Source organism: Tetrahymena thermophila (genome assembly GCF_000189635.1).
Source record: "Tetrahymena thermophila SB210 genomic scaffold scf_8254747, whole genome shotgun sequence".
NCBI classification, from domain to species: domain Eukaryota; phylum Ciliophora; class Oligohymenophorea; order Hymenostomatida; family Tetrahymenidae; genus Tetrahymena; species Tetrahymena thermophila.
This window is the reverse complement of record NW_002476507.1, coordinates 352971-379966: the sequence shown is the minus strand read 5'-3', so window position 1 is coordinate 379966 and position 26996 is coordinate 352971. Positions and strand designations below refer to the sequence as shown.

At 21.8% G+C, this 26996-nt stretch overlaps 9 protein-coding genes across 9 annotated transcripts; 5 read left to right on the top strand and 4 right to left on the bottom strand. All coding sequences in view use genetic code 6, as the record gives it.

Moving 5' to 3' along the window:
* Positions 1-251: 251 nt before the first annotated feature.
* On the bottom strand, positions 252-3425 carry TTHERM_00143680 (hypothetical protein; the record flags this gene model as incomplete). Its single annotated transcript, XM_001011107.3, has 9 exons — positions 252-577; positions 634-779; positions 833-972; positions 1022-1373; positions 1431-1585; positions 1631-1918; positions 2136-2959; positions 3123-3333; positions 3393-3425. 9 exons carry the CDS (start codon positions 3423-3425, stop codon positions 252-254), a joined length of 2475 nt encoding a protein of 824 aa, XP_001011107.2.
* A 1037-nt stretch (positions 3426-4462) lies between these two features.
* TTHERM_000143679 (hypothetical protein) lies at positions 4463-4615 on the bottom strand (the record flags this gene model as incomplete). Its single annotated transcript, XM_012796341.1, has 1 exon — positions 4463-4615. One exon carries the CDS (start codon positions 4613-4615, stop codon positions 4463-4465), a length of 153 nt encoding a protein of 50 aa, XP_012651795.1.
* Positions 4616-4676: 61 nt separating this feature from the next.
* Positions 4677-5489, top strand: TTHERM_00143670 (hypothetical protein; the record flags this gene model as incomplete). The annotated part of the gene is made up of 4 exons (XM_001011106.3): positions 4677-4901; positions 4984-5047; positions 5133-5302; positions 5358-5489. The coding sequence occupies 4 exons, from the start codon at positions 4677-4679 to the stop codon at positions 5487-5489; spliced, it is 591 nt and encodes a 196-aa protein (XP_001011106.3).
* Positions 5490-7160: 1671 nt separating this feature from the next.
* On the top strand, positions 7161-7748 carry TTHERM_00143660 (histone H2A; the record flags this gene model as incomplete). Its single annotated transcript, XM_001011105.3, has 3 exons — positions 7161-7163; positions 7226-7333; positions 7419-7748. 3 exons carry the CDS (start codon positions 7161-7163, stop codon positions 7746-7748), a joined length of 441 nt encoding a protein of 146 aa, XP_001011105.2.
* Positions 7749-7936: 188 nt separating this feature from the next.
* TTHERM_00143650 (hypothetical protein) lies at positions 7937-8119 on the top strand (the record flags this gene model as incomplete). Its single annotated transcript, XM_001011104.1, has 1 exon — positions 7937-8119. The coding sequence occupies one exon, from the start codon at positions 7937-7939 to the stop codon at positions 8117-8119; it is 183 nt and encodes a 60-aa protein (XP_001011104.1).
* Positions 8120-10288: 2169 nt separating this feature from the next.
* On the bottom strand, positions 10289-13552 carry TTHERM_00143630 (protein kinase; the record flags this gene model as incomplete). The annotated part of the gene is made up of 3 exons (XM_001011102.2): positions 10289-12179; positions 12343-13106; positions 13265-13552. 3 exons carry the CDS (start codon positions 13550-13552, stop codon positions 10289-10291), a joined length of 2943 nt encoding a protein of 980 aa, XP_001011102.2.
* Positions 13553-14524: 972 nt separating this feature from the next.
* On the bottom strand, positions 14525-18218 carry TTHERM_00143620 (Serine/Threonine kinase domain protein; the record flags this gene model as incomplete). The annotated part of the gene is made up of 8 exons (XM_001011101.2): positions 14525-14677; positions 14796-14932; positions 15024-15411; positions 15461-16405; positions 16803-17608; positions 17706-17804; positions 17940-18002; positions 18119-18218. The coding sequence occupies 8 exons, from the start codon at positions 18216-18218 to the stop codon at positions 14525-14527; spliced, it is 2691 nt and encodes an 896-aa protein (XP_001011101.2).
* Positions 18219-19619: 1401 nt separating this feature from the next.
* TTHERM_00143610 (hypothetical protein) lies at positions 19620-20480 on the top strand (the record flags this gene model as incomplete). The annotated part of the gene is made up of 3 exons (XM_001011100.2): positions 19620-19727; positions 19932-19999; positions 20054-20480. 3 exons carry the CDS (start codon positions 19620-19622, stop codon positions 20478-20480), a joined length of 603 nt encoding a protein of 200 aa, XP_001011100.2.
* A 1668-nt stretch (positions 20481-22148) lies between these two features.
* Positions 22149-22934, top strand: TTHERM_00143600 (hypothetical protein; the record flags this gene model as incomplete). Its single annotated transcript, XM_001011099.2, has 3 exons — positions 22149-22211; positions 22331-22401; positions 22499-22934. The coding sequence occupies 3 exons, from the start codon at positions 22149-22151 to the stop codon at positions 22932-22934; spliced, it is 570 nt and encodes a 189-aa protein (XP_001011099.2).
* Positions 22935-26996: the final 4062 nt, after the last annotated feature.

The window sequence follows — 26996 nt, the reverse complement described above, 5'->3', positions numbered from 1 at the left end:
GTAGCAGGCTATTCAAATTACAATAATGTTTCCAAATGAGGTGATTAAGAAAAAATTTTTGGAAAGATTCTCAATAGAGTTAGTATTTTAAAATGATAAAGTAAAAATAGATCAAATATTAACTGTCTTATTATTAGATGACTTAATGTGAAGTTTCAATAAGTGCTTAAATTTTTACATTTTATTTATAAATTAAAAAAATAAAAACAATAGATAATTTAATTTGATAAAATTTACAATAAATAAATAAATCATAATTAATTTTATTTATAAGTTAAACCCAAATTTCTTTTAGAGTTCATTAGCTTGTCTTCTAATTTCATACGAAGCATAGCATTTTTATCTTGACTTCCAAGCATGCTATATTGAATGTCTATTGATGTCTTTTTACCATAATTCAAGTTAAGATTGTTGAGAGATGATGAATTTTTTAAGGTTGTTACATTATTTCTCAGTGAAATATTTGAACTTAAAAGATTATTAATTATTTTATCCTTATTTACATCAAGCATTGAAGCACTTATCTATCTAGATAGAGACTGCTGCTTTGCTATTTTGTTTCTAATAGATTATGCATCTAAAAATTAAATATAATTTTTTATTTGTTAATTTTTAAATTGATGTTTAATTTACCTAATCTATCTATTTAATTGTATATTTGTTAACTTTATTGATCATCTTCAGTCTTTAATTTGATATTTTAGTCTCTTTCGTTTTCTTTGTTATTAAATTCAGATTATTTTTGATAATCTAAATCATTACTGCTTAAAAATTAGTTTCTTTTTATTTTGTTTTAATAAATATTTAAATCAAATTTTTCAAATAGTTTTACCTTTAGCTTTAAATATCACTATAATTAGGAGATTGTTAATAAATATTGCTATTTTTAAGCAAAATAGTGTTAGGAGATTGATCAGCTTATCTCATTAAGGCTTCATTTCTTTTTTATTCATATTACATCAAGCTTTTCATCTAAAAATTAATTTATCATCAATTAATTATATGAAATTAAATTAATTACTTTATAAAACTCTCTTTCTATTGTCAATGATTTTTCAATTCTCTATTTTTCTAATTAGGATATTTTATCAATCTCATTAAGAATATATGATTCTCTTTCTCTCAATTTTCTACATTTAGAGACAACGTTTTTCAAATTTTCTCTAACTTGTTCTACAACTTTTCTTTTTGAAATAATTTATCTTGAATTCAAAGTGTCTTCTTTCACAGATTTTTTCAAATCCTCATCATTTTCTTGGAATTATAATTCTTATTATTCTTGCTCAATTTAAGCTAAATACAATTACTCACTATTTTATATAAAATCTTTGATTAACTGTTCTAACTCTACATGAGGCAAGATATGGCATAATCTATTAGATATAATTAAACAAAGTTACTTCACTTAAAATTCTAATTAACTAATTTACTTAAATAAAGCATTTTAAAATATTTCTTTTTAGTTTTTCATTCTTTCACTTTCGTTTTAAAGCTCATCAATTGTCTCTTTCAATATTTTCTCTTACTATTCTTTAGCCTGATGGAGCTACTAACTTGTTTCCATTTCTTCGTGTAAATTTTGTACCTAAGAATAGTGAGATTTATGAATGAAAATATAGTAAATAATTACCTATTCATGAGCTGTTTGAAGCTACTCTGTAAGATTTCTAATTTCATTTTTTGTTTATTCGTTTTCTATTATAAATTAGTTTTCTTTTTGAAGATTGTTTTAAATTTATCCTCTATCTTCTTCATAATTCCTTTTTATCATTTCTATTTCTTTTAGCAGTTTAATTTCTTTCTCTTTAAAAATTCTACCAATATTTACAGATTCGTATAAATCTTTTTACAGATCTTTAATTCTGTCATTATTTGCTTCTGCTTCTTCCTCAAGTTTTAGTATCATATTTGTTTAAAACTATATTATAAAATGCATAAGTTAACATTCTTAAAAATATAATTTTAAATTTCTGATCAATAAAAAAATGTGTTTAATTTAATATTTCTTTTAAATCTAATAAATTAAATTTTTGAAAATCACCATAAAAATATAAAAAATCATGTAAATATTTTTCTTTTTGTGATATGATTGTTTGAGTATTGATTAAAGTATAAACAAAATGAGTAAATATTACTTCAACTTATTCAAAAAGACTAACAATCCACTTTTAAAGAAAATCTATAGACTCAACTTCTTGGGTTTAAACATTAAAATCAAATTAAGATATCATTTTATGAAAGGAATCAACTGTGATTGATTGCACATTTTTTAGCTTAGTGACTTTAGAAAAATCATTTATGAATTGTCCAATAACGGAAAAAGTTTCACTTAAATTATCTTTTAAATTGTTAAATCTTTAGTTTTCTTCTAATATTTTAGTCTTTTCTCCTTCAAATTAACCTAGATATCCTTTGTACTCCATTTCTGTATTCTCTAGTCTGGCCCTAAGTTCCATGTTTTCTTATTCAAGTACATAAATTCTATTTTCTAACTAAGCCTACAGCTTCTCTTTAGAATCATAAACTTCTTAAAAGTTAATTATCTCATGATTGAGTTGTTCGTTCTTTTTTTAATCCAACTCAAACTTATCCTTTAATTCTAAAATAGTCTTGTCTTTTGATTCAAGAAAGGCTTCATATTCTCTCAAAATTTTTTCTTTTTGGTTCCCTTCTTGCTCCAACCTGGATATTTCGTCTTTTAAAAAATTTTCGCTAGCACTTAATTCAATTATTTCTGATTTTAAATCATTTCTTTCCTTTTAGAGAAGTTCAACTACAGGATTAAGGGGATTAGATCCATCTCTCAAACATTCTTATATCTTTTATTCTACAGCTACTTTATATATACTGCACTCTTTATATGCTTTATTTAGTTCTTGATTTTTCTACTCTATCTATCTATTAAGCTCATTGCAGTAAATAAGAATCCCATCTTTATCTTATTTACCTATCCAGCTTCCTTTTTTTTAAACAAAAGTTGAAAAACTCTAATAGAAACAAAGCATAAATAAATTTTTCATACATAAAATATAAGAATCAAATTGAGAGTGTTTAAATTAATATTAACGATTTTTAAATTAATTTTTTAATTTTAACTGAAAAATTAAAAATATTTTATTTACTGTCCATAATATTTGTGTAGGAAGCCCTAGCTGATTCCTTTCTCCTATTAAAAGTAGAATTCAATATGTTCTATTAATTAAAAGTAGTATTTGCAGATAATGGTCCAGTTTATAAATGATATGATATTTATGTATTATTATTTTAGTTATTTTAGTTTAATATATCTTGAACAATCATAGAAACTTCGTTGCTTTGACTCCTTTTTGATAACTTTGTATTAAAAAATTATTTTTTAAAATTATAGTAAATATATTATTTAATAAATATACTTTTTTCTCTACCTCTTGTCTATAATCACTCATTTTGTTAAAACTTTTATATTTTGTTTTGTATTATTTATCAATTTAAAAAATCAAAAAGTTGTTTTTCAAAAGATTTTTTTGGATTTGATTTTTACTTTTCAATTTATTTGATTTTAAAGATGTATGTATATATGAATATATATTAATAAAATACTACTGAATACACCAAGAGTACAAAGACAAGACTAATGCACTTTATTTATTTATTAATTAGATGAATTATCATCTATAAGTTAACAATTTATTTAGATCTGAATTGCTTAAATAATTTTTTCAATATTTTTTAACATCTAATTCAAATATAAAACTTTTAATTCTATCAGAAACAATAATTAGCTGAACATTTTTTTTGCAAAAAATAATAACTAAAGTAAGATGTAACATCTCATAAATTATTTTTAAAATTTTTTCAAAATAATTCTAATTTGATTTACATTAAATAAATTATTTTTTAATTATGATTTAAAAAATCTGTCAAAATTTATTTTTTTTTATTTAATTTTTGAAAACATTATTTTAAAAAAAAAAATTTAATGTTTATTGTCTGATAATTTAAATTAAAAAAAATAAATAGAAGTTTAATAAGTAGGTAGGATATTTAAGATTGTAAATAAAATTAATTTTATAGTTATATGCTGATAGAATTAATAAATTTAAAAAATAAATAATATCAATTAAAGAAATAGATATGGAGTTTTAGTGTTAAATCTCCAGTTTTTTATGATGCATTTAAAGTACTATTTTTAATAAATAACATGCTATCACTTTTTTTATAAACTAAAGCTATATTTATATTATCATATAGCAATAATAATTAAAAGTTTTCTAAATAAAAACAATAAAAATTGTTTAAAGATTTATAGTTAGTTCTTTTAAGAAGTTTTCCATTTTAGTGAGGAAGTTAACATTAGATAAGCTTAAATTTAAAGAATTTATATAGGATAAATAGGATTAATGTCGCTCATTTAAAGATTCAATCATAGTTATTACATCTTAAATACATTGTTTATGATATGCTATGTATCATTCCATTTTTATCATTATCTTGTAAACGAATTTACCTAATATTCTTGGAGTTCTGTTGTTTACAATTTTAAATCTAAGGGAAATGTATTTCTATCATTGGTTGCATTACTAATAGTCAAGTATATCTAGTGTTGTTCAGGAGAATAATTCTTTTCAAGCTACATAAATATTGCAAAAGTAACTATAATAGCTCGTTACTTAGTTTATGATTTACCCACAGGAATAATGTATTCTACTCTCTTTATGGTAATGTTTTTATTTTTAAAGAGACCTAGATACCTTGGTAAATGCCCAAAAATAACTCCAATTAGAAATGAAGAATAATGGTAAAATGCAGTAAAGAAATATGCAAAGAAAGGAGCTAAAAGAGATGATAGTGTTCTCACTTTTAAGGATACAAATATGTAATTTGTTGAATTCTACAGAGATAATGAAGAACTTTCAACTGATGTAATTCACATTTCTCTTTCAAATTAATATATTTTATTTTAAAAATACTATCTTTTTCTAATAAATTTTGTATAATAATTAGACTCGTGCATTATGGGCTTATTTTGCAGAAAAATATTCTACAAATAAATTTAAATTCTATTCAGGTAAATTTTCCATTAATTTTGATAATCTATGCTAAAATTATACTTTAAAAAGAATAATTAAAAATTTGTTATAATTTAAAAATAGTTGATGTAAACAAAGTTAAAGGAATTTATGATGATATAGATGTGAATGTAGCCCCAGAATCTAATGAGTTCCCTACATTAATAATTTTTGAAGATGGAGTTCTTGCTTAAAGATATCCTTGTGAAGATCCAAACACCTATTTAGGAAAGTAATTGAAGAAATGGAAGAGAGTAAATTTATTTGGTAAGTGAAAAAATTTATATTAAGCATTTTTTAAATAAAAAGAAAGCATTTGAGAAATTCTTCTAGTTCCACAATAGATGGTTTGATACTAAAGATTCTTAACCAGAAGAAGAAAGCTAGGAGGGAAAAAATGAAATTAAAAAGAAGCAAAAGAGTTCCAAGAAGAGTGATTGATTATCTACTTTTATTTAAAAACAATAATATTTATTTTCAAACAAATGGATAGTTTGTTTAAATCTATCAAAATATGCTTCCCTATTTATTTAGTTATTTTACCTCATAACTATATAGATTGACAATAAGTGATAATAAAAAAACAATAAATCCTAAAAACTAATTTAAATTTTACAAAGAATATAATATTAGAACTTGTAGCACTTTAACTATAAATTATATATTTTTATGCATGCTCTTTTAAATCTCTTATCAAATTATCTTCAATTTCAAATAATATGTGTAAATTATATATCAAAGTATTCTAATAATTAATTCAAAAATACATAAAATGCTATAAAAAAAGTTTAAATTTTCCTAAAAAGCTCTATTATTCTTCAATCATTAAAATTTTGAATGATAAATCAGAAGTCTTTTAATGTTAAGTTTAAATTATTATCATCGTGTAAATAATCTTCATTAATTATTTATTTTTTTTTGGTAAAGTAAAATTATAGGCCATAATAAATCAAAACTATCACAAATTGTATTTTAGAGTATTAATTATCAAAATTAATTTTTTTACATTTCAAATTTAAAATAGAAACTAGTTAGATGGTGATTGATTACTTATTTTCAAATAAGTATTAATAAATTTATTTAAAAAATTAAATGTAAAATTTTATAAAGCTTAATTTTAAGCTCACTAAAATCTACTATTTTAAATAAGTTATCAAATCAAAATATTATGTCTAACTGTGTTTGGTCATATATTTTTATTCTTCAGTTTAAAATATGATTCTGTTTATTTTAGTATAGAAATTTGAAATTAGAAGGAAATTAACGTTTATATTTTATTTAATTCAAACTTGAAAATAATTTTTAAAAGAATAATCGCAGGACAGATGGATAGAAAGAAAGCAAATCAAAAGCATTTTATTATTTTACCCCTAACTTATGAAAGTATTTATTATGATTAACTAAAAATAAAAAATATATTAGATAAATGCTGCTCTCTCCAAAAATCGGATTTTGATTGAATTTATCCAATCAAATTTGAGATTTTTATTTTTAAGGATGAAAGAGAGAATATAGATAGACCTTAATATAAATTATTTTGATTCCCCCCCAAATACATAATAAAAGCATTCTATATATTAAAAAGGCAATCAATATACGAGTTGTTTTATATAGATTATACTATTTGATTTCTATTCAATTTTTACTAATGTTTATTGAAGGCTTTTTTATATATGCTAAATTGATTGAACCTCTTTATTATTAAATAGATAGATAGTTAGTTAGTTATGAAAAGGGAATAATTGTTCCCACCTTTACTAATAAATTATTGAAATTTCAATCTAAAACAATATAATACTTTTCTATTGCAGTATGAATGAAATAATATACAATATGAATGATGATGATGATAATAATAAAGGAAAATCAAAGCAAGATTCCAATTGATCAATCAATAAATAATCATAATAATACCTTCTTTCTTTTATCTTTGATTTATCATCCTTTTGTTTTGTTTTGATTTGATTTGATTTTATTTATTGTGTGATCTTTAATTATATTGGATTCTCTTCTCAAGAAGAAGAAAAAGAAAGCAAATAAACAAAAGAAAAAAGTAAAAAGCAAAAAAAGAAAAATTAAAAGAAAAAGAAATAAAAACAAGTAAAAAAGAAAATGGTAATTTAAATTTTTTTTAGAGTGGCTTAATCTCATTTTTAATCAATTTTCAAATAAAATAGGCTGGCGGAAAAGGCGGTAAAGGTGGTAAAGGTGGCAAAGGTGGTAAAGTCGGAGGCGCCAAGAATAAGAAGACTCCTCAATCACGTTCTTATAAGGCTGGTTTATAAGTAATATTGGCATCAGGATGTCCATCATTCTGAGCATTTGACTCAGTTGTGATTTTATTAACGCTAAAATATTATAATAATAAAGTTCCCAGTCGGTAGAATCCACAGATTTTTGAAGGGTAGAGTTAGTGCTAAGAACAGAGTTGGTGCTACTGCTGCTGTTTATGCTGCTGCTATTTTGGAATATTTAACAGCAGAAGTTTTGGAATTGGCTGGTAATGCTTCTAAGGATTTCAAAGTCAGAAGAATCACTCCTCGTCACTTGCTCTTGGCTATTAGAGGTGATGAAGAATTAGATATTTTGATCAAGGCTACCATTGCTGGTGGTGGTGTCATTCCTCACATCCATAAAGCTCTCTTGGGTAAGCACTCTACTAAAAACAGATCTAGTGCTAAGACTGCTGAACCTCGTTGAGTAGTAATGTACATGATTTAAAAAAAAATTACAAAACAACTCAATAAAATTCAATATTATAATAATTCAACCTATATATATATTATTACTATGCTGACTGGTTCACGGATGGAGGAAGGAAAAGCAGTACTGCGCTCATAGCATAAATATTTTTGGAAATTCTCTCAAATACTTTTATCAACCTCAACATGAAATAATAATTAACACTGTAAAAATACAAAAAATCTATAAATTCTCCTACTTCTAAAAGATTGTTCTCAACACCTAAAGCTCATTTAGGATTACTATCTTCAGATTCTGCAAGCTCTAAGGACAACTCGCAATTTTCCAAAGAATGGTATCCTTTTGCGCAGCAGGATAGAAGTTATTGAGTAAAAAAATTACAAAAATGTATATGTATTTGTGTATGTGCTATTTCAATGTACTTTCTTCTTACTAGTTCAATAATATGTGTTTGATTAAAGTAGAGTATGTGTATTAAGGATGATTCTGATAGAGTTTTTTAATCTTTCTTCATTTTTTATATGATTTTTCTTTTTAAATATATTCTAAATTCATTTTAATTCTAAATCCTTCCTCTTGTTTTGTAGTGCTATGCCTTTTAAAAGCTTAATATCAATTTCATTTTCCTCTTTTTTTTGTTTTTTGTCAATCTTACTCTTCTTTTTATTAGCTTGGAGCAAAGAAACCAGCAAAATGAATAGAAGTATTTAGCGCAATATGAAAATACATCAAAAATGAGTAGGATGGCTTTTTAAGCAGCAATCTCTTGCTTTCAATAAAAGATCTTAATTTTTGTAGGAAATTTAATCCTCCTTCGACTCATGTCTCATGGCGATAGCCAAGAGGATTTGAGCGGAATAGGCTGGAATAAGTTATATTATATGGATTATTTTTGCTTGGTCATTTTTAAAATATAATAAATAAATCTTTCACTACATACCTACCAAAAAAACTGACAAAAAATCTTAACGAAAATATAGTAGGCATAAATCTTTCAAAATAAAATAAAAATGAATTTTTGAAAATATCTATTTTAGAATAAAATTTTTTAGAAACAAAGAGATTGTGCGTGAACGATAGCAAGCAGGCGGTTAGTGTTTAATAAAAAGAAAAAATAAATCTTTCTTATTAAGTTTAAAATTTCTCTCTTGTTTTTTTGATTGCATTCCTTTCTTTTTAAATATAGATCGATGCGTATTGATTTTCTCTTTGTAATAATAAAAGCTAAGTGAGGGGATCTGAATTAATCCCTTCTTTTTTTACCCCTTTTTTCTTCTACAAGAGTTGTCCTCTCGATTCTGCATGCCATTTTACTTTTTTAATGAGCGCGCACCTTTAATGTAACTTATGTCTTTCGAAACCTTTATTTACAAAATTTTGTATTCCTCTGACCATTTTATCAGTTTCAAATTTCTATTTTCATTTTTTCTAATTTTATTCAAAATTGAATGAAATCAATTGAATCAAAGAGTCTCTTTTTGAATTTTCTTCCTTCTTTTTCTTCTTTCTTTATATAGTCTTATATTAATACTTCTATTACTCAATATTACCGTTTTCCCGCACAAATCTTCAAATCTGAATAAATCCTTTATTTTTCACTTCATTATTATCCAGCAAACAATTATTATATAAATTTCTTACATTTAATTTTGATGAAATTAAAACAACAAAATTTTTATTTCTCTAATGGCCAACCATAATCATTTGTATGATAGATTCTTACCAAAATTTTATCATTTTATTTTTTTGAATAAATATAGAAATATAAAATTATACTATTTTATGTATTCAGCAAGCTATAATAAATGATATGAAATCGTAATTGTTATGATTTATTTAAGTTTTTTTTAATTTTTTAATTGTGCAGAATGTTTGATTTTTAGTCTACTTCTACATTTGTTATTAGTATCATTCTCCTTTATTTTTTAGTTTTTCAGAAATTTAACAATTATTAAATTAGATCTCTCATTTTGAATAAAAGAAATATGCTTTTTTCTAAAATGATCTAAAAACCTTATTGCCCTTATGAAATTACCCTAATATTGTTAAAAATAAGAAAATAATTGACTTAGGTTCAATGCCTAGATAGTCTTTTACAACGATAATTTAAATTAATCAATATTTTAAATTTACTAAGCTAATTCATTAATTTTTTGTGTTATTTATTTATAATTTATTCTTATGATTTTAATTTTTAAAAAAAAAATTTATTTTATTTGAAATTTTAAAAATTAAAAATTCTAAAATTAAATAAAATTATTGATAAAGCGAGATTCATTTTACTAATTAAGCAGATAAAGTAAAAGATACTGCAAATATAGGTTTTATCATATAATAATACAAGCATTAATTAACATATTAACAATTTTTTTCTTTCTTAAATATAAATTTTATAAATATAATAACAATTTTTTGATGGATTTATTTATTTAATTTGATTGAGCTTCTGTTTTAAATTTTAATATTCAAAATATTTTTTAATTTAATTTTGTTATTTAATTAGAATAAATTTAGCTTTGCAATAAAAGTTGCATGCATCAGTTTTCATAGTTATTCCCTGAGTCAAAGAAAATTTGCATTTATTAAAGTCTTTGTTAAACTTAGCTTATTGAAATACGCTAAGATGGTTGTATTTTCAGCATATCTTAAATTAGAGAGTAAATTTGCTATAGCTTTGGATTGCAGTTTAGTATGGTCACACCATTATATAAGTTTATGTCTTTAATACTCTTTTCATTAGGGTAAAATTCAAAGAAAAGGCATAAAAGAACTACACCAAATGACCATACATCAGACTCTTTGGAGAAATTACTAATTCTGGAGGTACGAACAGCATTTTCTTCAAACATATTTTCTTTATTTGGATTGCTATTTTCACCATTAGAAGAGAAATAAGCAGTTATATTTTAATTAAAGTTAGAGCTTATGTTTTCTTAAAATTAGGATTTTCCACTTATGCTACCTCTTTCAAGCGAGATTCCTTAAATAAGTTCAGGAGCAGCAAAAGCTAATGAAGTGGTAAACTCATCTAAATTTCTGTCTATTTCATTAGAGAAAAGATGAGAAATACCCCAATCAGTAATAAAGGCGTTAAAATTAGAGTCAATTAAAATATTTTTGAGCTTAATATTTGTATGGATTATGTCATGGTCATGTAGTGCACAAATTCCGCTGCACACTTAACTAGCTATCCTGAATGCAATTGATTAAGAGAGTACCAAGTTTTCTTATAAAACTTACTCCAAATTACTTTTTTTCAAATCCATGATAAGTAAAATATTAATTGGATCTTTAGAAGTTCTATGTTCTTTGTTGGAATACCATTTAGTAACTGCAAGGATAGGGAAAAGTGTAGGGTGGACAACCTCTAGATTATTTTTGAGCTCTTCTAGAAGTTTATCATAGAAGTTTCTTGGGACAAATTAAATTTATTTGGCAGCATATAGCTCATCTTTGTACATAATTGTATGTACAGAACCAAATTATCCCTTACGCATCATACTTTTAATTCTTATTTCTTTAGCTGGTATTTCTAATACGTATTCTCTTTGGAAAGCTTTTGCTAAACCTGAAGCAAAATTCTAATCATCTTTTACGTTTTGCATATGATTCATAGCTCTGTAGGATCCCATGCTCTGCAAAGTACCACATGGAGCCATCATTCTAGCTCCTTAGTAAATGCTACTTTAATAGATTTCTAATTGCTGTTGGTTTGCATTTCTCTTATTTATAGATTAAGTATCATGAATATTTGAGTGAATAGAGTTATTTTAATCACTCTTATTGATAAATTGAGAATTAGTGTCATTAAGATAGGCGTTTTAAGTGTTTGAAAAAGTGTTATGATTAGTTTATTAATTATTTAAAGTAATATAATTTTGTAAATATAAATTTGGATCAGTCTATTGTATTCCATTTAGACGTTTAAGAGACTTCAAATAGGCTATTTCAAATTGAAGTGTTCTGCAGTTAGATAATAATTTTTAGTTTTAGTTGTAAATTTGCAAAACCTTGAAGAAGTATCTATAAGCTACATTGTTATTAGATTTAATTTTCTAGTGTATACGTCCAAGGTAGAATGTGCTTAACATCTTAGACAGTGGTTATTCATTAATGTTTTTCACTCTTGAGTTGTATAATGCCTCTGCTTTTTCAAAATATTTTTTCATTTTTTCACTTAATTAGTTTTGAAAATCTTCCTCATTATTCTTTTCGCCATTCAAAAGTATCTCAGGCTGTTAGTTTGTGCTATCGTTCTTTATATTTTTAGATTTAAGAATTTTTCTATAAAAAGAGCCTAATTTATAATAGCAAAATGCCAATTATTCATCACCTTGATTCTGCAAGTCCAGTTCTTATTACTAGATTTAAATAGCTTTTTCAATTCCTTCTTTTGTGCCTTTTTTACTGATTAATTCAGCATAGTGCCTAAATATTTCAAGGAATTTAATTAAAAATATGAAGATAATTATAAAGCTAATGCATTTTTTTTGAACAAACACACTGACTAGTTTAATTAAACAAAGAAGAAAAGAAAATTTAGAGAAGCTATTTAATTAATTTCTAAAACAAAAGAATAAACGTAAATTACCTTGTAATAAAAATGATATCTCCCTATTCTTTAATTTTTTCCTCTTGTTTAAATTTGTAAACAGCTTCAAATGTTTTCTCAAGTACTTAGAGGAGTCTCTCATAATCCTACTTATCTGATTCTTTCTCTGAATTTCTAAGCATCTTTGAAATATTATGTATTTCGATCAATACAAATCTCATATGAGAAAAGAACATATTGTCTAATTATGACTAAGAAATAATTTCAATTTCTTGATAAAGATTTTCTGTAGCTGACACTAAAAACTTAGGATACTGCACCAAAATTTAGAGACAGCTATCCACTCTTTTATCAGAATTAAATGACTCAGTAGCAAATAAGTATAGTAAGGTTTCGTATGCAAACGATGAAGAATTTTACTAATCTTCTGCTCTCTTTTGAATGCTTTAGCTAAGAGACTCAATTATCTTGTCATATATTTCTTAAACTCTTGTCTTTTCGTTTTCAACACTATCTTTTGAATTTAAATCTACATTGTGTGTTCTCATAGTTAAGAGTAACTTGATTAAATTTTGAACAGAGTATTCGTTTTGAAATTCGCTAGCATATTGGGTTCTATCTTTTACATTTTAACGCACTACTCTATTTAGGGTATTTAATTCTGGGTCTATTTTCAAGTAATTTTAAAACCAATCTTCACAATTGAATAAAGAAACCCCATAATAAAGCTAAGTGAAACACATAGTCATGACCTAATAATATAAATTATCTTCAAAATCTGGTATTATCTTTAACGGATTTTCCTATTGATAATAATGTTATATGTTTATTTAGCAAATAATTAAAAAAATATTTTAAATCCGATGTTCAAAGTTGCTCATAAATTTAAAAATTAAAAGTTTTTTCAAGCATAATATTTTCAAAACATTTATCTAAAATTAATCATATTTTTATAATTTACTTAATGGCTATATGCCTCGGCCAATCTATAGCAGCACAGTGGATCTGATAATTTAGCTCCTTGCTTATAGCATTCAATAGCTTTTTCAACATTTTATTCAAAATTAAATAATCCATGCTCATAAAATTAACCCTTGATAAAATTTTTCAAACGTGAATTATTTTAATTTTCAGCACTTTAAAGAAGCTCTGCTATTGCTTATGTATGAAAATCTCTAAAGGCTTACTACCAAGATGGTACAGTAATGGCTTTTAAATCTACTATATTATTATCCTAATTTTGACTCATTTAATGCAATGAGATTATAGTATTCTTATTGGAATGTCTTGTGTTAATATCGTTGTTAGACTTATTCTTTTCTTTTTTTTTACTTTTTCTTAATCAAACACTTTAAATATTGTGGTATTATTTTTATTATTAGATATTTTGCTGGTAAAACTTTAAATTTCAATTATCATTTAACATTATTAATGTTATGCAATGAATCCTCTTTAAATAATAAGAATGATATTACCAAAAAAAAAAATTACTAATTTCATAATCATCATAATTTAACAATAATATAAGTCATAAAATTTAAATATATGTGTAAATGTATATAGATATATTTGATGGATAATGATTTACTTTAAATAAGATCCAACCAAATTTTAACTAATTTTTATAATTAAATTATATTTATAAATTTGATATTGAAAATTTCATACTGGTGCATATTTTGATTAATTCGTTTAAATGAAATTGAAAAAATCATTAGTTTTTTTAATTGTTTATTTATTACTTCTAACAAAAAAGTATTACAAATTCCTAGCTTTTTAATAAAAACTAATATACTATTTAAATGAAACAAAGCAAAATATTCAAATGAAAGTAAAAGCAAATTCAAAAATTAATTATTGAGAAGTTGATTATTACTTAGTTTGGTATTTTATTAAAACAAATATATAATTTTGACATATAATAAATAATATTTTGATCTTTCAACCAATCATAACATACAATTTTTTATTTGTAGATTTAATTATTAGTTAATTAAGTACATCTTAATCATTTAAAAATATTTTTTAAAAAGAAATTTTTATTTATATTTTTAATAAAAATAAACATAATAAGTTAATTAAATTTAATATATTTTTTTTATATGTTTTATTATTTATTACTTATTAAAATATTTTCTATTTTTAGCTCATTATTTATTAGGTTTTTGAAAAAAATTTTAATTTGTTATAAATACATATTCATTATATTAAAGCATTATGATCAATCTTAATTATTGCTCTTTTATTTTGTATTTACAGAATCCTCTTTTTATTCTAAAATAATTTCTTCATCTTATTAATTTTATACTGTTATTTACTATTCATTACAATTAACTGTTTCATCAAAAGAAGTTAGCCATTTATCTTTTAAAATCTAAAAAAAATGTTTAAATTATTAACAATAAAAACTCTCAATTTAATATGAATTTATCAATTATTGATTATTTTTAGCTATAAAAAATTATAATTGCTAAATGAAATATTAAAATTACTTCTAAACAAGATGGTCTATCTTCTGGGTTGAATGAGAGGAGTCTTTAAATTAATGACCGAGCTCCTCTCTCAACAAACGAAGGTATTTCATATTAATGCTTACTAATCTTTCGATAGAGCTCTTTTTCATCTGCCCCTTTAAATTAAATTTGGTAATTAATGTATATTCAAAATATATTAAATATGCTAAAATAAATATTTTATAAAATTAATTTATATTTATTTACCTTTAAATGGGAATTTACCACAAATCAAGATATAGAGAACAATTCCACAGGTCCAAATATCAACATACTACCCAATATATTCTTTTTTAAGGACAATTTCAGGAGACATGTAAGAAGGAGTACCGCAAAAGGAATCTAACTTTCTTTCTATTGGTGAAACAACGGCAAAACCAAAATCAATAATCTTTAAGTTTAAATCATCATCTATCAAAATATTCTCAAGCTTTATATCTCTGTGACAAACATTTTTATTGTGCATATATTGTATTCCTGATATTATCTATATAAAAATTTTTCTTATTTAATTCATCTCAAGCTAATTTTTCCTCTTTGCTCTTAGATAATTGTATAAACTGTTATTGCCTATGTACTCCATGACTAAATTTAACTATTGAATATTATTAATATAAATGTATTTTCTTAAATAAAATTTTTACACTAGAAACAGTGTCAATCACATGATAAAGTCTTATTATATTTTCATGAGTCATTTTAGAGAGAATGTTGATTTCTCTTCTGACGTTTTTGAATTTATTTGGATCTGTCAATTTAAATTTTTCATAAATCTTAATAGCTATCTTTTAATTAGTTCTTTTATCTATAGCTAATTTAACTTAAGCGTAAGAGCCTTTGCCTAATGTGTCTAATATTTAAAACTAATCCATCGTCATTTAATTCCTCTTCACAGTTTCTTATTAATTTATAGACTTGACTTTATAGAAACTCAAGGCTGATTTAGGTTTATCATGATTATTACTGTGTGGTTGGGAAAAATGATAATTTTTAGTTGAATTTATAGGTGTCATTCCTGATATTTAAGTTTAAGGAGTTCTACAAGATGCATTTGAACCTGACATTCCACCCAAATTATTACAAGATATTGGGCTAGTATCATTTCTTTCTGATCTATGAGATGGTAGAAACATATTAGTTTAAGAGTTAAAGCATATGCCTTCATTATAATGCTAAATAGGTGATTGGTCATTTTAATATACCAAGCTATTATTACTGTTGTTATTGTTAAATTTTATTATAGAAGGGTTTTAGTATTTAGTGTATCCTCTTATTCTTTAAGGAGAGTTATTCAAAGAATTAGGATTTTGATTAATTGAAATTGTATTAAAAGATTAATTTGCACTATTTTGATTCAAAATTTATGAACTATTTATGTTATTTATTGTTTGAGGTTATCCTCCTAAGCTTTTTATTGTATTCATATTTTAATTAGTATTTAGAATACTATTGTTTGTATGTATAATTTAGCTTGTGTTACTAATTTATTCTTAACCCATAACGATGCTCTCCATACTATCTCTTCTTTATTATAACTGATCAGGTGTTTTAATTCTAGTATTGAGGCAGCTCATATTCTAAGTAGATTTCTATTTATAAAAATTAGTTTGTAACTTTTTGTTAATAGCTACAATTTAATGATAATTTAAACAACTTATAAAATAAAATCTTTAATTGATTAAAAAACAATAAACTATTTCAAACTAAATATTTCAATTCATGAAAAATCATTCTTTATCAAATTACAAAATTTTTTTTTTGAAGTTCATATTAAAGAAAATAGAATAAAAAGGAAGAAAAGAGATTTGTTTGTCTATTTTACTTTATATTATTTAATTGATAAACTAATCAAAAATCAAAATCATATCAAAGAAGTTCAAACTATTTTCATTATATCTAATAAAACATATTTATAATGTTTTGATTTACATATTTGTAAAATATTTCCTTCAAAATTTTCTTTTAAAATTTAAATAAAAAATCTACATCAAGCCCATTATCGGTGTAATTAATCTCTGTCTGATATCTCACTACTCTATTATTTTTTTAGCTGTAGTTACTAACTAGGTTGTTTATGTTCAAATTTTATATGTATCTATTTGAAGAAGGTTAAGTTGTAGGAGGTTTTTATGCATATGGTATGTAGATAAGCTTTTATTGCTTTCCTAGAGAGCTGGAAGCAATATTCCTGCCTTTTTTTCTTGATGATGATCTTGTTTTAATTTGTTATTTAATTATCATTTATTATATATTGGAAGGTACTTTTTCTCGCTTTTCGATTTTCTCAAAATCTGGACTTATTAAAGGAATATTTGCTTGAGTAGGGTTAGTTGATTCAACTCCGCTTTCAGTAATTTATTCTAAAGATTATTTGTACTATTATAGATCTTGTTATGTTGTATGGTTTTATATTTAGGGGTCATAAGTGTTCTAATTTATATTTGCATAATTTTGGTTTAGACTTGCTGTTGTAGAGTAATTATTAGACCCTAGCGATGATTATACATTCACTCTATGTTAGTATTTATTTTATTAAAGTTGCATTTGGTACTAAGGAAATTGCTAACTTTGTAAATTGATATTATACAAGTGAAAAATATCATGCAATTTAGATTGATATTTAGTATTGTTTCCTTTATTTGTTATCCTTGGGCTCGTTTTTTAGGTGTAAAATTATGCTGTTTATTTTATTTAACCATTATTTTCTAATCCATTTTACAATATTTCTTAATCATTTTACACACCTAGTTGCGAATCTCTTACTTAAACATTATTTCTATTTGAATTAGAGTCTAAATTTATGAATAAAATAATTCATTATTTTTGTTTATCAATTAGACATATATTAATGTTATCTAAAATACTTAAAATGAAGATAAATTGATATACTTATTAATCTAAATGGAGAATTCGAGTTCTATTTTCTATTGCTATTCATATTTCCTTAAGCATATTACATAGATTCATTCACTTTTATCTTAGTGCCTCCTAATTATTTATAGTTTATTATTTATATTATTTGGTAGTTATCTGCTGAAGAATAATATTCATATTTATTTAGGTTTATGATTAGCAAAAATAAATAGGAAAGTGCCTTCAAAGATAAATTTTATAATCATTTACCTGAATTATAAGGATTATTCTAATATTTATTAATTACTCTTATTTTATTCATCTTGAGCTATCCTATATTTAAAGATAAAAATATGTTGAAGTAAGAATGCTGTTTTCAATTATATCAATAATAAAGTGAATAAAGAGTGTTAGGTAAATACTATAAGATGATTAAATAAATTTCCTACTCTAGTTAGAAAAAGGAGAAGGCAATTAATTGTATTTTAAGTCTTATGGTGTCTACTCATTTAAGAAATTTTAACTTTAATAAAGGCCTAATTCAGTCATTTTTGATTGTAATATGTATTTACTTAGTTACTTATTAATTTATTTAATCTTTTTACAATCAATATAAATTCCTGCAAAATAAATCTAATAAAGTAGCTATCTTCTAATTACCAATATTATAAATTTAATATTATCTTCTAAATAGATATATTATTCCTAACAACATTATTATTAATCATTCACTTATTATTTGCATCTTAAACTATTTTTTTATGGTTAATAAATAACCACTAATTTAAGAGTGTTTATTCTAAGTGAACATTACTTAATGTACTTTAGATAAGAAAAAATAAATAATTTAACTTTAATATTTTTGTAATCTATATAATATTTTTAGAATTAATATTTTATAAAAAATTTTAAATTATAATATTAAATAACTCATTAATCAATTATTAAAATTAAATAAAATAATTTTTTATTTTGAAGAAAGGAGAGGTAATACGTTTTTTTGATTATGCCTAATATTTTTAGAAGCTGATTCCTTACATAAATTAGGTATTTGGTTGCAAAACTATTAATATTTTTAGCATATTATTTTTACAATTTTGTAGTGGTAGATCCTCTTTACTTTAAAAGATAAATTTTAATCTGAAAAGCACAAATTCCTTTTAAGTTAATAAAAAGCAATTATTTAGCTAAAATAAAGCTCTATTTTGATAATTTTAGAATTGTTATTGATTGAAATTTTGTTTTGCATTCAAAAACTAGATCTAAATAAATAGTATTAAAAATATTTATTTTAATATAAATAAGAGTTAATTTCTAATATAAAAAACTTATTGAAAAAAAATATCTTTGCATTCACCATAAAAAAGGAAATTGTTTTCAAAAATCCAAAAAAAGGAAATTAACTAGATTTTAACTCAATAAACAAAATAGAATACTTTACAAAAAATATTTTAAAAATTATCTGTTTTTTTTGATTGATAATATATAGGAAACATAATATTATTAATATTTATTAATTATATTATTTGTTTTGTGTGTATTTTTTTCTAAATAATGGACTATTTAAATTTTATTACCAAAATTACTAAAAATCAAATAAGAAACAAGGACATATGTAGCTCCTTTTTTAGGTATTTAATTTATCTTATTTAAAAAAATATAATTTAGAAATATTTTAATAGTAATAAAAATATTCTTATTATTTAAAAATTTGTATATTGAATTTAATGAATGAATTTGACAAATTACAAACTAATTATCTTTTTTTCTTGTATAATAAATTTTTTTTTTCCAGAAATAGAAAATAGAAGAATTAATTTATTATATGGAATAAGAACTTATTATTTAACTTTAAGATTAAATTTTAAATCAACTAATTGCCTACATTTTTATAATAAAATTAATATTATTTATTTTTATTCTTTATATTTTTTTCTTCAAAACTATAAAATGCAATAATAAATTTAGTTATAATTACTCAAACTATTCTCAGAATATAACCCAAAATAATTCAACATAACTAACGAAAACATATATTTAACCGAAGTCAACTAATAAGTAAATATTTTATTTCTATTTTAAAAAATAAATTTTGGTTAGTATATGTTATTAATATATCTAACTAATAACTTTTTAACAGATATATCTAAACATTTTAAAATATTTAACTGTTTTCAATTACTGCTAAATAGATATAATCATCATTTAGCTTATTTTTTTTTTAAATAATGTTATTAATATGATTAAAATTTGATAAAAAAGAAGGATATACAAAAATAATATGAAATCAATCAAATTTCTAACTAATCAAATTAAGTTATTAATTTAAGGTAAATTTTTTATTTTTTTATTACACATTTGCTTTAGAAATATGATTTTATTAGGCCAGATACGTTTGATGATGACTCTACCTCTTAAAACATTTAGAATGGGTATTATGAAAACTCTGAGCTAAACCCAAATTTAATGAAAAATGTGATAAGATAGTTCTTTAAATTTATGACTGATGAAAAGAATATGGAAATAGTTTAAGAATTTCTGAAATAAAAATCATACCAGTAAGCTATGAAGTATACTAAAAAGATAATAAAAGATTACAAATTTAATAACACATATTTGACTCGCTTAATAAACAGAGAAGGTTACCGCTCAATTTTTGAGTACTTCTTAACGTTAGAAATATAAGAGTGGCTTTATAACTCTAAAATAAAGGATATATAATCACACATAAAGTGTATTGACTTTTTAAAAGAATGTTGTATCGATAAAAAAAAGCTTTAGGCTTTAAATAGATACAAAAAAAAAGACTGAATATATACGCATATCTATGTATTTAATCAATTTATGTATTACAAAAATCTATTAATAGTCTATTTAGAAGTAAAAATTAATTATTAATTAACTTTATTTTTTTAGTCTTTTTGATTTATTATTCCACCTACAGTATCATATTAACAAAAATTTTAAAGTACTATAAATATTTTGATGACTTAACACATTTTGATTTTTTATAAGCAAATTTTCTGAAATAAATCAAGAGATATTATATGTTTGATTATATAAAGTATTATTCAATATATTTTAGTAAATCTGGATAAAAAATACCTTAATTTATTTTATAATACCTTACCTAAGAAAGATTAAATGCATTTTTTTAAACAATTAATAAAATATATTTTACTTTTTTCCATAAATTTCTTTAAAAATTAAATAAATAGCCTTATAAAGGTAAAATTTCTTTTATATCAAAATTATTAATTGATCTTTGTTTTCGAAATATTAAATCTTACTAAAAAAGAATAAAAGAAATTGATATTAATTAACAAAAGTGTCTTTTAATATATGATAAATATTTCATTTTATATGTTGTATACATATTATATTTATTTATTTGATTGCCATTTTAAATTAATATATCTATTCTACTAACATTCTAGTATTAAATTTAAATAAATAGATTAAAAAATAACTAGGATTTCGTTTTAAATTTTAGAATTCTAAATACTAAGCTCTATTTAAAAGTAACTAAATTCTAAACTAATTATTATGTTAAGCAAATCCTGTTGTCTATATTTATTTTTCTATTTTAAAAAAGTTTCTATAACAAATAATTATAATTCTTAATTAGAAACTAGCTAAATACTACTGATGCAATTTTGACATAAATTTGGTAACCTCATTAATAAAAAATATTCAACCTTCATTATTTATTTTAGTTAAGAAATAAAAAAAAATGTTAATTACAAATTTTTTTAGCAATTAAGAATTTTTTCTAAAATTTAAAAAATCATTTTTAGTTATTTTTATGAATTAAAATAATCAATTTCTCTTCATTTTTATGAAAAATATGGCATTTAAAAATATATTACTACACCATAAATGTGTTAATATATTAGAATATTAAAAATATTAGGTAAATTATTTTTTGTTAGCGTTTTAATGAGCTATGATTTTAGCATATTTGGCAAACTTATAATAAAGAATCGGTTTCTTTATTTCCAAAGAAAGTTTAAACTATTTTTGAATTTAAGAAATTAAATTATAAAGTCTTAATTAATCCTTTATGTTTTTTCCTATTTATTTTTCGCTATTTTATTTCATTAAAGCTTGACTAATTATTCTAAAGAGTACAATTAATTAAAGACAAATCTTGTATAGGTAAGTGAATAAATATTAACACTCAATATTTCTATTTTGAAAAAATAGAAAATAGAATGTTAAATAAATTCTAAACAATTGCTAGAAGAGATTCAATGTTTTGATCTACAATAATTTTGTAATTAGTCTTTTTGGAAATTAAATAATTAAATTTCAATATAAAAAATAAAATGAGAAATCTTTAATAAATTATCTGCTTGGAAACCATGAACAAAAAAAAGCTTAAATCTAAAATATTAATGAATACACCCAAAAACTTAACATAAAAAAAATCTATAAGAACAGATTCAAATTAAACTATATCCAACTCTACTATAGTTGATGAGTAATAGACTTATGAATTCAATGATATTAATGTAATATTTTAATCTCATATAAAAAGAAGTAAAATTAAATATTTTAAAATTATTATTTTCCTTCCATTTCATTTGTATTTAAATTGTATCATTTTATATCTAGCTAATTATACTAAATAAAATTATTTTGTTTTATAAATATTTTAGTCAAATTAAAATTTTCTTCATAAAAGTAATATAAAAAAAAAGGATAAAAAATCTGAAATAGCTCCGAAAAGGTAGGTATATTTGTTTTTGTTTGTTTTTTTGTTTGTTTGTTTATTTATTAACTATAAATTCCACTTAATTAATATACAAGCAATTTTTATTAATTAGTATTAAAAAGAAAAGCAACTAAAACCAAAATTCTACTGATAAATAAATATATGAATAATAAGGGCATGCGGAAGAACTTAATCCAAATGTAATAAAAAATGTAATGAGGTAGTTCTTTAACTTTGTGCTATCAGAATAAAATTAAGATGTTGTTTTGGAGTTTTTAAAGTATAAAAACTATGAAACTGCTACGAAATATACTAAAAGAATAATGAGGGAATTTAAATTCAACAACACTTACATCATTAGATTGATAAATAAAAAAGGCTACTGCAAATTATTGGAGTATTATCTAACCTTAGAAGTTTAAGAGTGGCTTTCAAATGCAAAAATAAAAGATATAACCTAGCATCTCAGATGTATAGAGTTTCTAAAAGAGTGCTGTGTTGATAAAGAAAAGCTACAGACTATTATTAAGTACAAAAAAAAGAGTTGAATCACAAATAAACATTCAAACTAAAATAAAAAAATTGACTTTTTAAAGACAGCTTAATAATTTACTTAATCAAGGTTAATTAATATCTGAATTATAACAATACATATCAAAAAACTATTTTCTTTTAATAAATATTTTCTAAGATCTTAAAACTTTATTAGTTACAAATAAAATAAATTTTGAAATTAATATAAAAAACAAACTTTATAATAATCAGTAAATAATATTTTAATTGCATATTTAAACTTGACTGTTTATTTATTACTCCATTTTGATTTTAATTGTTTTATACAAATTATATCAAGATAAAATAAATTTAACATAATTTAAAAAAACGAAATTGAATGAAACACACTTTATTATCTTAAATAAAAATAAGTTTTTTTCTTTTTAATTTTTTTTACTTTAATTTCAATAAAATGTTTTTTAATAAAAAATAATAATAAATCTGAAAAATCATTAATAAAAATAAAAGCTTTTATTATTATAATAAATATACAAATAAATTAAAATAAATATTTTATTAAATATAAATATTAATTAAATTTTAAAAAATAAGATTAAATACTATCAATCCTTATTTTATAAGGAGCTATTATTAATAGCTCTTTAAATTTATTCTTAATAAAAATAAGAATTTGGCATTTAAAAAATTAATAGATAATTGTGAGTTTAAATAAAAAGAATAGACAATAATTTTACTAAATTTACTTTTATAATTGTTTATTCTACTTTATTTCAACGCAATTATTCAAGTCTACTAGATAAAAAGTTTAAATTTATTTATTTATGTTTATTTTAAATAGATTTAATTTGATTAAATATCTTTTTCGAGAATAGAATATGCTTATAGACAAAATACATTTACATAAAATAGAAATAAATAAGCAAGATACATAATAAGATTTGTAATCTTCCAACTTACTTATCATAGATTTAAATATATTTATATAAATAATTACAAATATTTCTTTTTTTTGTTGATCTTTTACAAATATAAAATTTTTAAAAATGGTTTTAAATATATTTTCTTTATTTAAATAGTCATAATAAATTCAATATAAATTCAACTGCTAGATAAATAAGTTAAATTACTTTGATAAACTTATAAATTTGGTTAATTGATATAATTAGATTTGAAGACTTAAAAATAGAAATTGTAATAGCCAATTTCATAATTATTGCTAATTTACATTTTTTCAAGTTAATTTCCACTTAAATTTTTGGATTAAAATAGAAAAACAAAATTAATTTTTGCTTATATAATTTTCTTTGTTATATCTATTTATTGCAGCAATAAAATTTTAAATTTCTAAAATAATATTTTAATGAATTATTTCTACAGCATTTATTAATTTCATTCTATCGAGATACTTTAATTCAGGTAAAAATACCTTTTGTTTTTGGCCTCAAAATTACTATTGTTTGTACTAAATATTTGATACTTATCTATTTTAATTTTTTATGCATTTTGTTAGAAATTAATTTAAAATAATTAAAATCAGGTGAATAATTAATTATCATCAAATTATAAAATTATTCCTCTATTTACAATTTATTGATTAACATTTCAGATGATTTTTTAGATTCCATGATAATATAATAAATACCAATTAAATTATTCAATTTAAATGAAAATAAAGTGATATTTTAATTATTCATAATATTTTAAGTTAATTAAATGTGTATTTTTTTAATTAGTAATTAAAATAGAATAAAATTAGCGTATATAGATAACCTTAAAAACAAATACAAATCTCCAACTTTTTAAATTATCTATATCAATTTAATAGAGCAAGAGGTACACAATAGAAAATTATTAAAAGGAATAAATTTATTTCGAGATACAAGTATTTTTCTTTGTCATTTTAGCAAAAAATTTGTTAAATTTTTTAGTAGAACTTATAGGACTAGTTTATATTTTATTAAATATTTAACTAATTGTATTATATTTGTAGACTTTTAATTAAATAAAAGTTAATATGCATATGCTATTTTTAGTAAGTAAATTATATGTCAATTGAAATTAGTAATATCACCAAATATATTCTTCTGACAAAATATTAAAATCAAATTTTTAAATTTTGAGTGCAAATTATTCATACTAAAAAATCTAGGAAAAATGACAGATATGTGAGTAATCTTTAATCATTTTGAAATTATTTTTAAATGAAGTAAAAATAATGTACATAAACGTTTTTATTATATTATTAATAAATTCTACTTTATTTAAAAAGTAATAAATAAATAAACAATTAAAAATTGTTTGAATCTTGAATACAAACATGAATTTTATTATTTTTTAATTCATAAATTATTTTTTGTTGCCTTTTATTAATAGTTTTTTTATTATTTTACTTAAATTAGACTAATAAAAGATTACATCTAAACAATACTTTAGATTAATGTGCCTAAAAAGCATTTATTTTTGAGTATTAAACACTAATTTTTAAAATGGCAGTTTTTTAGAAAGTTATATAAAATAATTTAATAAAAAACTTTATTTAAAACGGTTAAACAGAAAAGATCCTTGTATATTGTCGATAATTCATATGATAGTGATTTTTGTAAATTTACATAGACTTTGATATTAATTAAATAAAAAAAATTTTAATATATTCTGGTAAAGCTCTTAACGCATTAGCAACTATTAGATGTTTAGATTTTAATTAAAAACCTTACAAAATTCATGTTTTAAAACAAGCATGAATAATTAAATAACAAACAAATTAATCAAAAATTAAAAAATAAATGAAAAATTTAGTTTCTCCTTCAAAAATATTAATCTCCTTTACATTTTACTTTCTTTTAAATTTGTTAATATTAAAGCAAATAAAAATATAATATTTAAATAAATAAAAAATTGAAAGCGCAAGCAAAATATTAAAGTAAAGTAATTTAAAAAATAAATACAAAATAATTAGATTAAAAATCAAAAGAATAAAAATAATAAGAAATGCTTAAACCATGAACCATGTTTTAAATCAAACAAGACTTAGAGAAAAAGTTAGTCTCCTAGCCATTATTATGAGAAATAAAAAAAAGAATTGAAAAACTCTTCTATGAGTTGTATACCCACTTGTCAATCAATTATAATGAAAATATAAAAAAATGTTAAAATCAATTTCGTAGTAAATTGAAAATTATATTAAACAAGTAAACAAAAATTAATAACCTGAAATTCATTCACATTGATTAAAGTAGTAAATAAATAAATTATTCTACCTGCTATAACTAAGATTTAAATATAAGAATATAAAGTTAAGTGTCAAATAAGTGTTGGATAATCAACTCAATATGGTAATGCTGCAAGGATTCTTACGAAATTACATCAGCATTTAAATCCACAATGAGTTTATCCAAACAACGCATGTACATTTCTACTATATTTTTATGTATAATCAATAAAATTGAATTTGATTACCATTCAAATTTCACTTATTTTAGAAAATTAAGTAAATTATAAAATAAATACTTGAAAATGTATTCATTTATTTGTTTATGTTAATTATGCCCGTTTATAAATCTTTGAATAACTAATCATTCATTCATTTTATAAATTCAATCATAATCTTTAAATAATATTTTAATTAATTAAATTTCAAACGTTCAAGGAAAACGTGTAAAGATTTTTATATTACGTGATTCACAAATTATAAAAAAATTTGTGACCAATTATTAATTAAAGATAATTGTAAAAAAATTAATATTTATTAAATTACTTTGTAATTATAATTTCTTACTCACCCTAAATTTAGCATTCACTTGTTATTTATTTCTAAAAAATAATTTGTATTCATAAGAAGATTACTTACTCACTGATGAATGAATAAATGAATTTGTTTTCTATTTATTTATTTTAAGGTAAATGGTTAAAAAAATAAAAGACAGAGAGAAAAAGGCCCTTTAAAACTTAATTGCAAAGAAAAAACTTTTTCAATAAAATTGAAAAATTATAATCAACTAAAAACGCATTTTAACAGCAATACAGCTTTTCTACTTTTGAGATTTTCGAAGACAATTTTTAATACATTCGAGCAAACGAATTTGCTATCAGTTGTT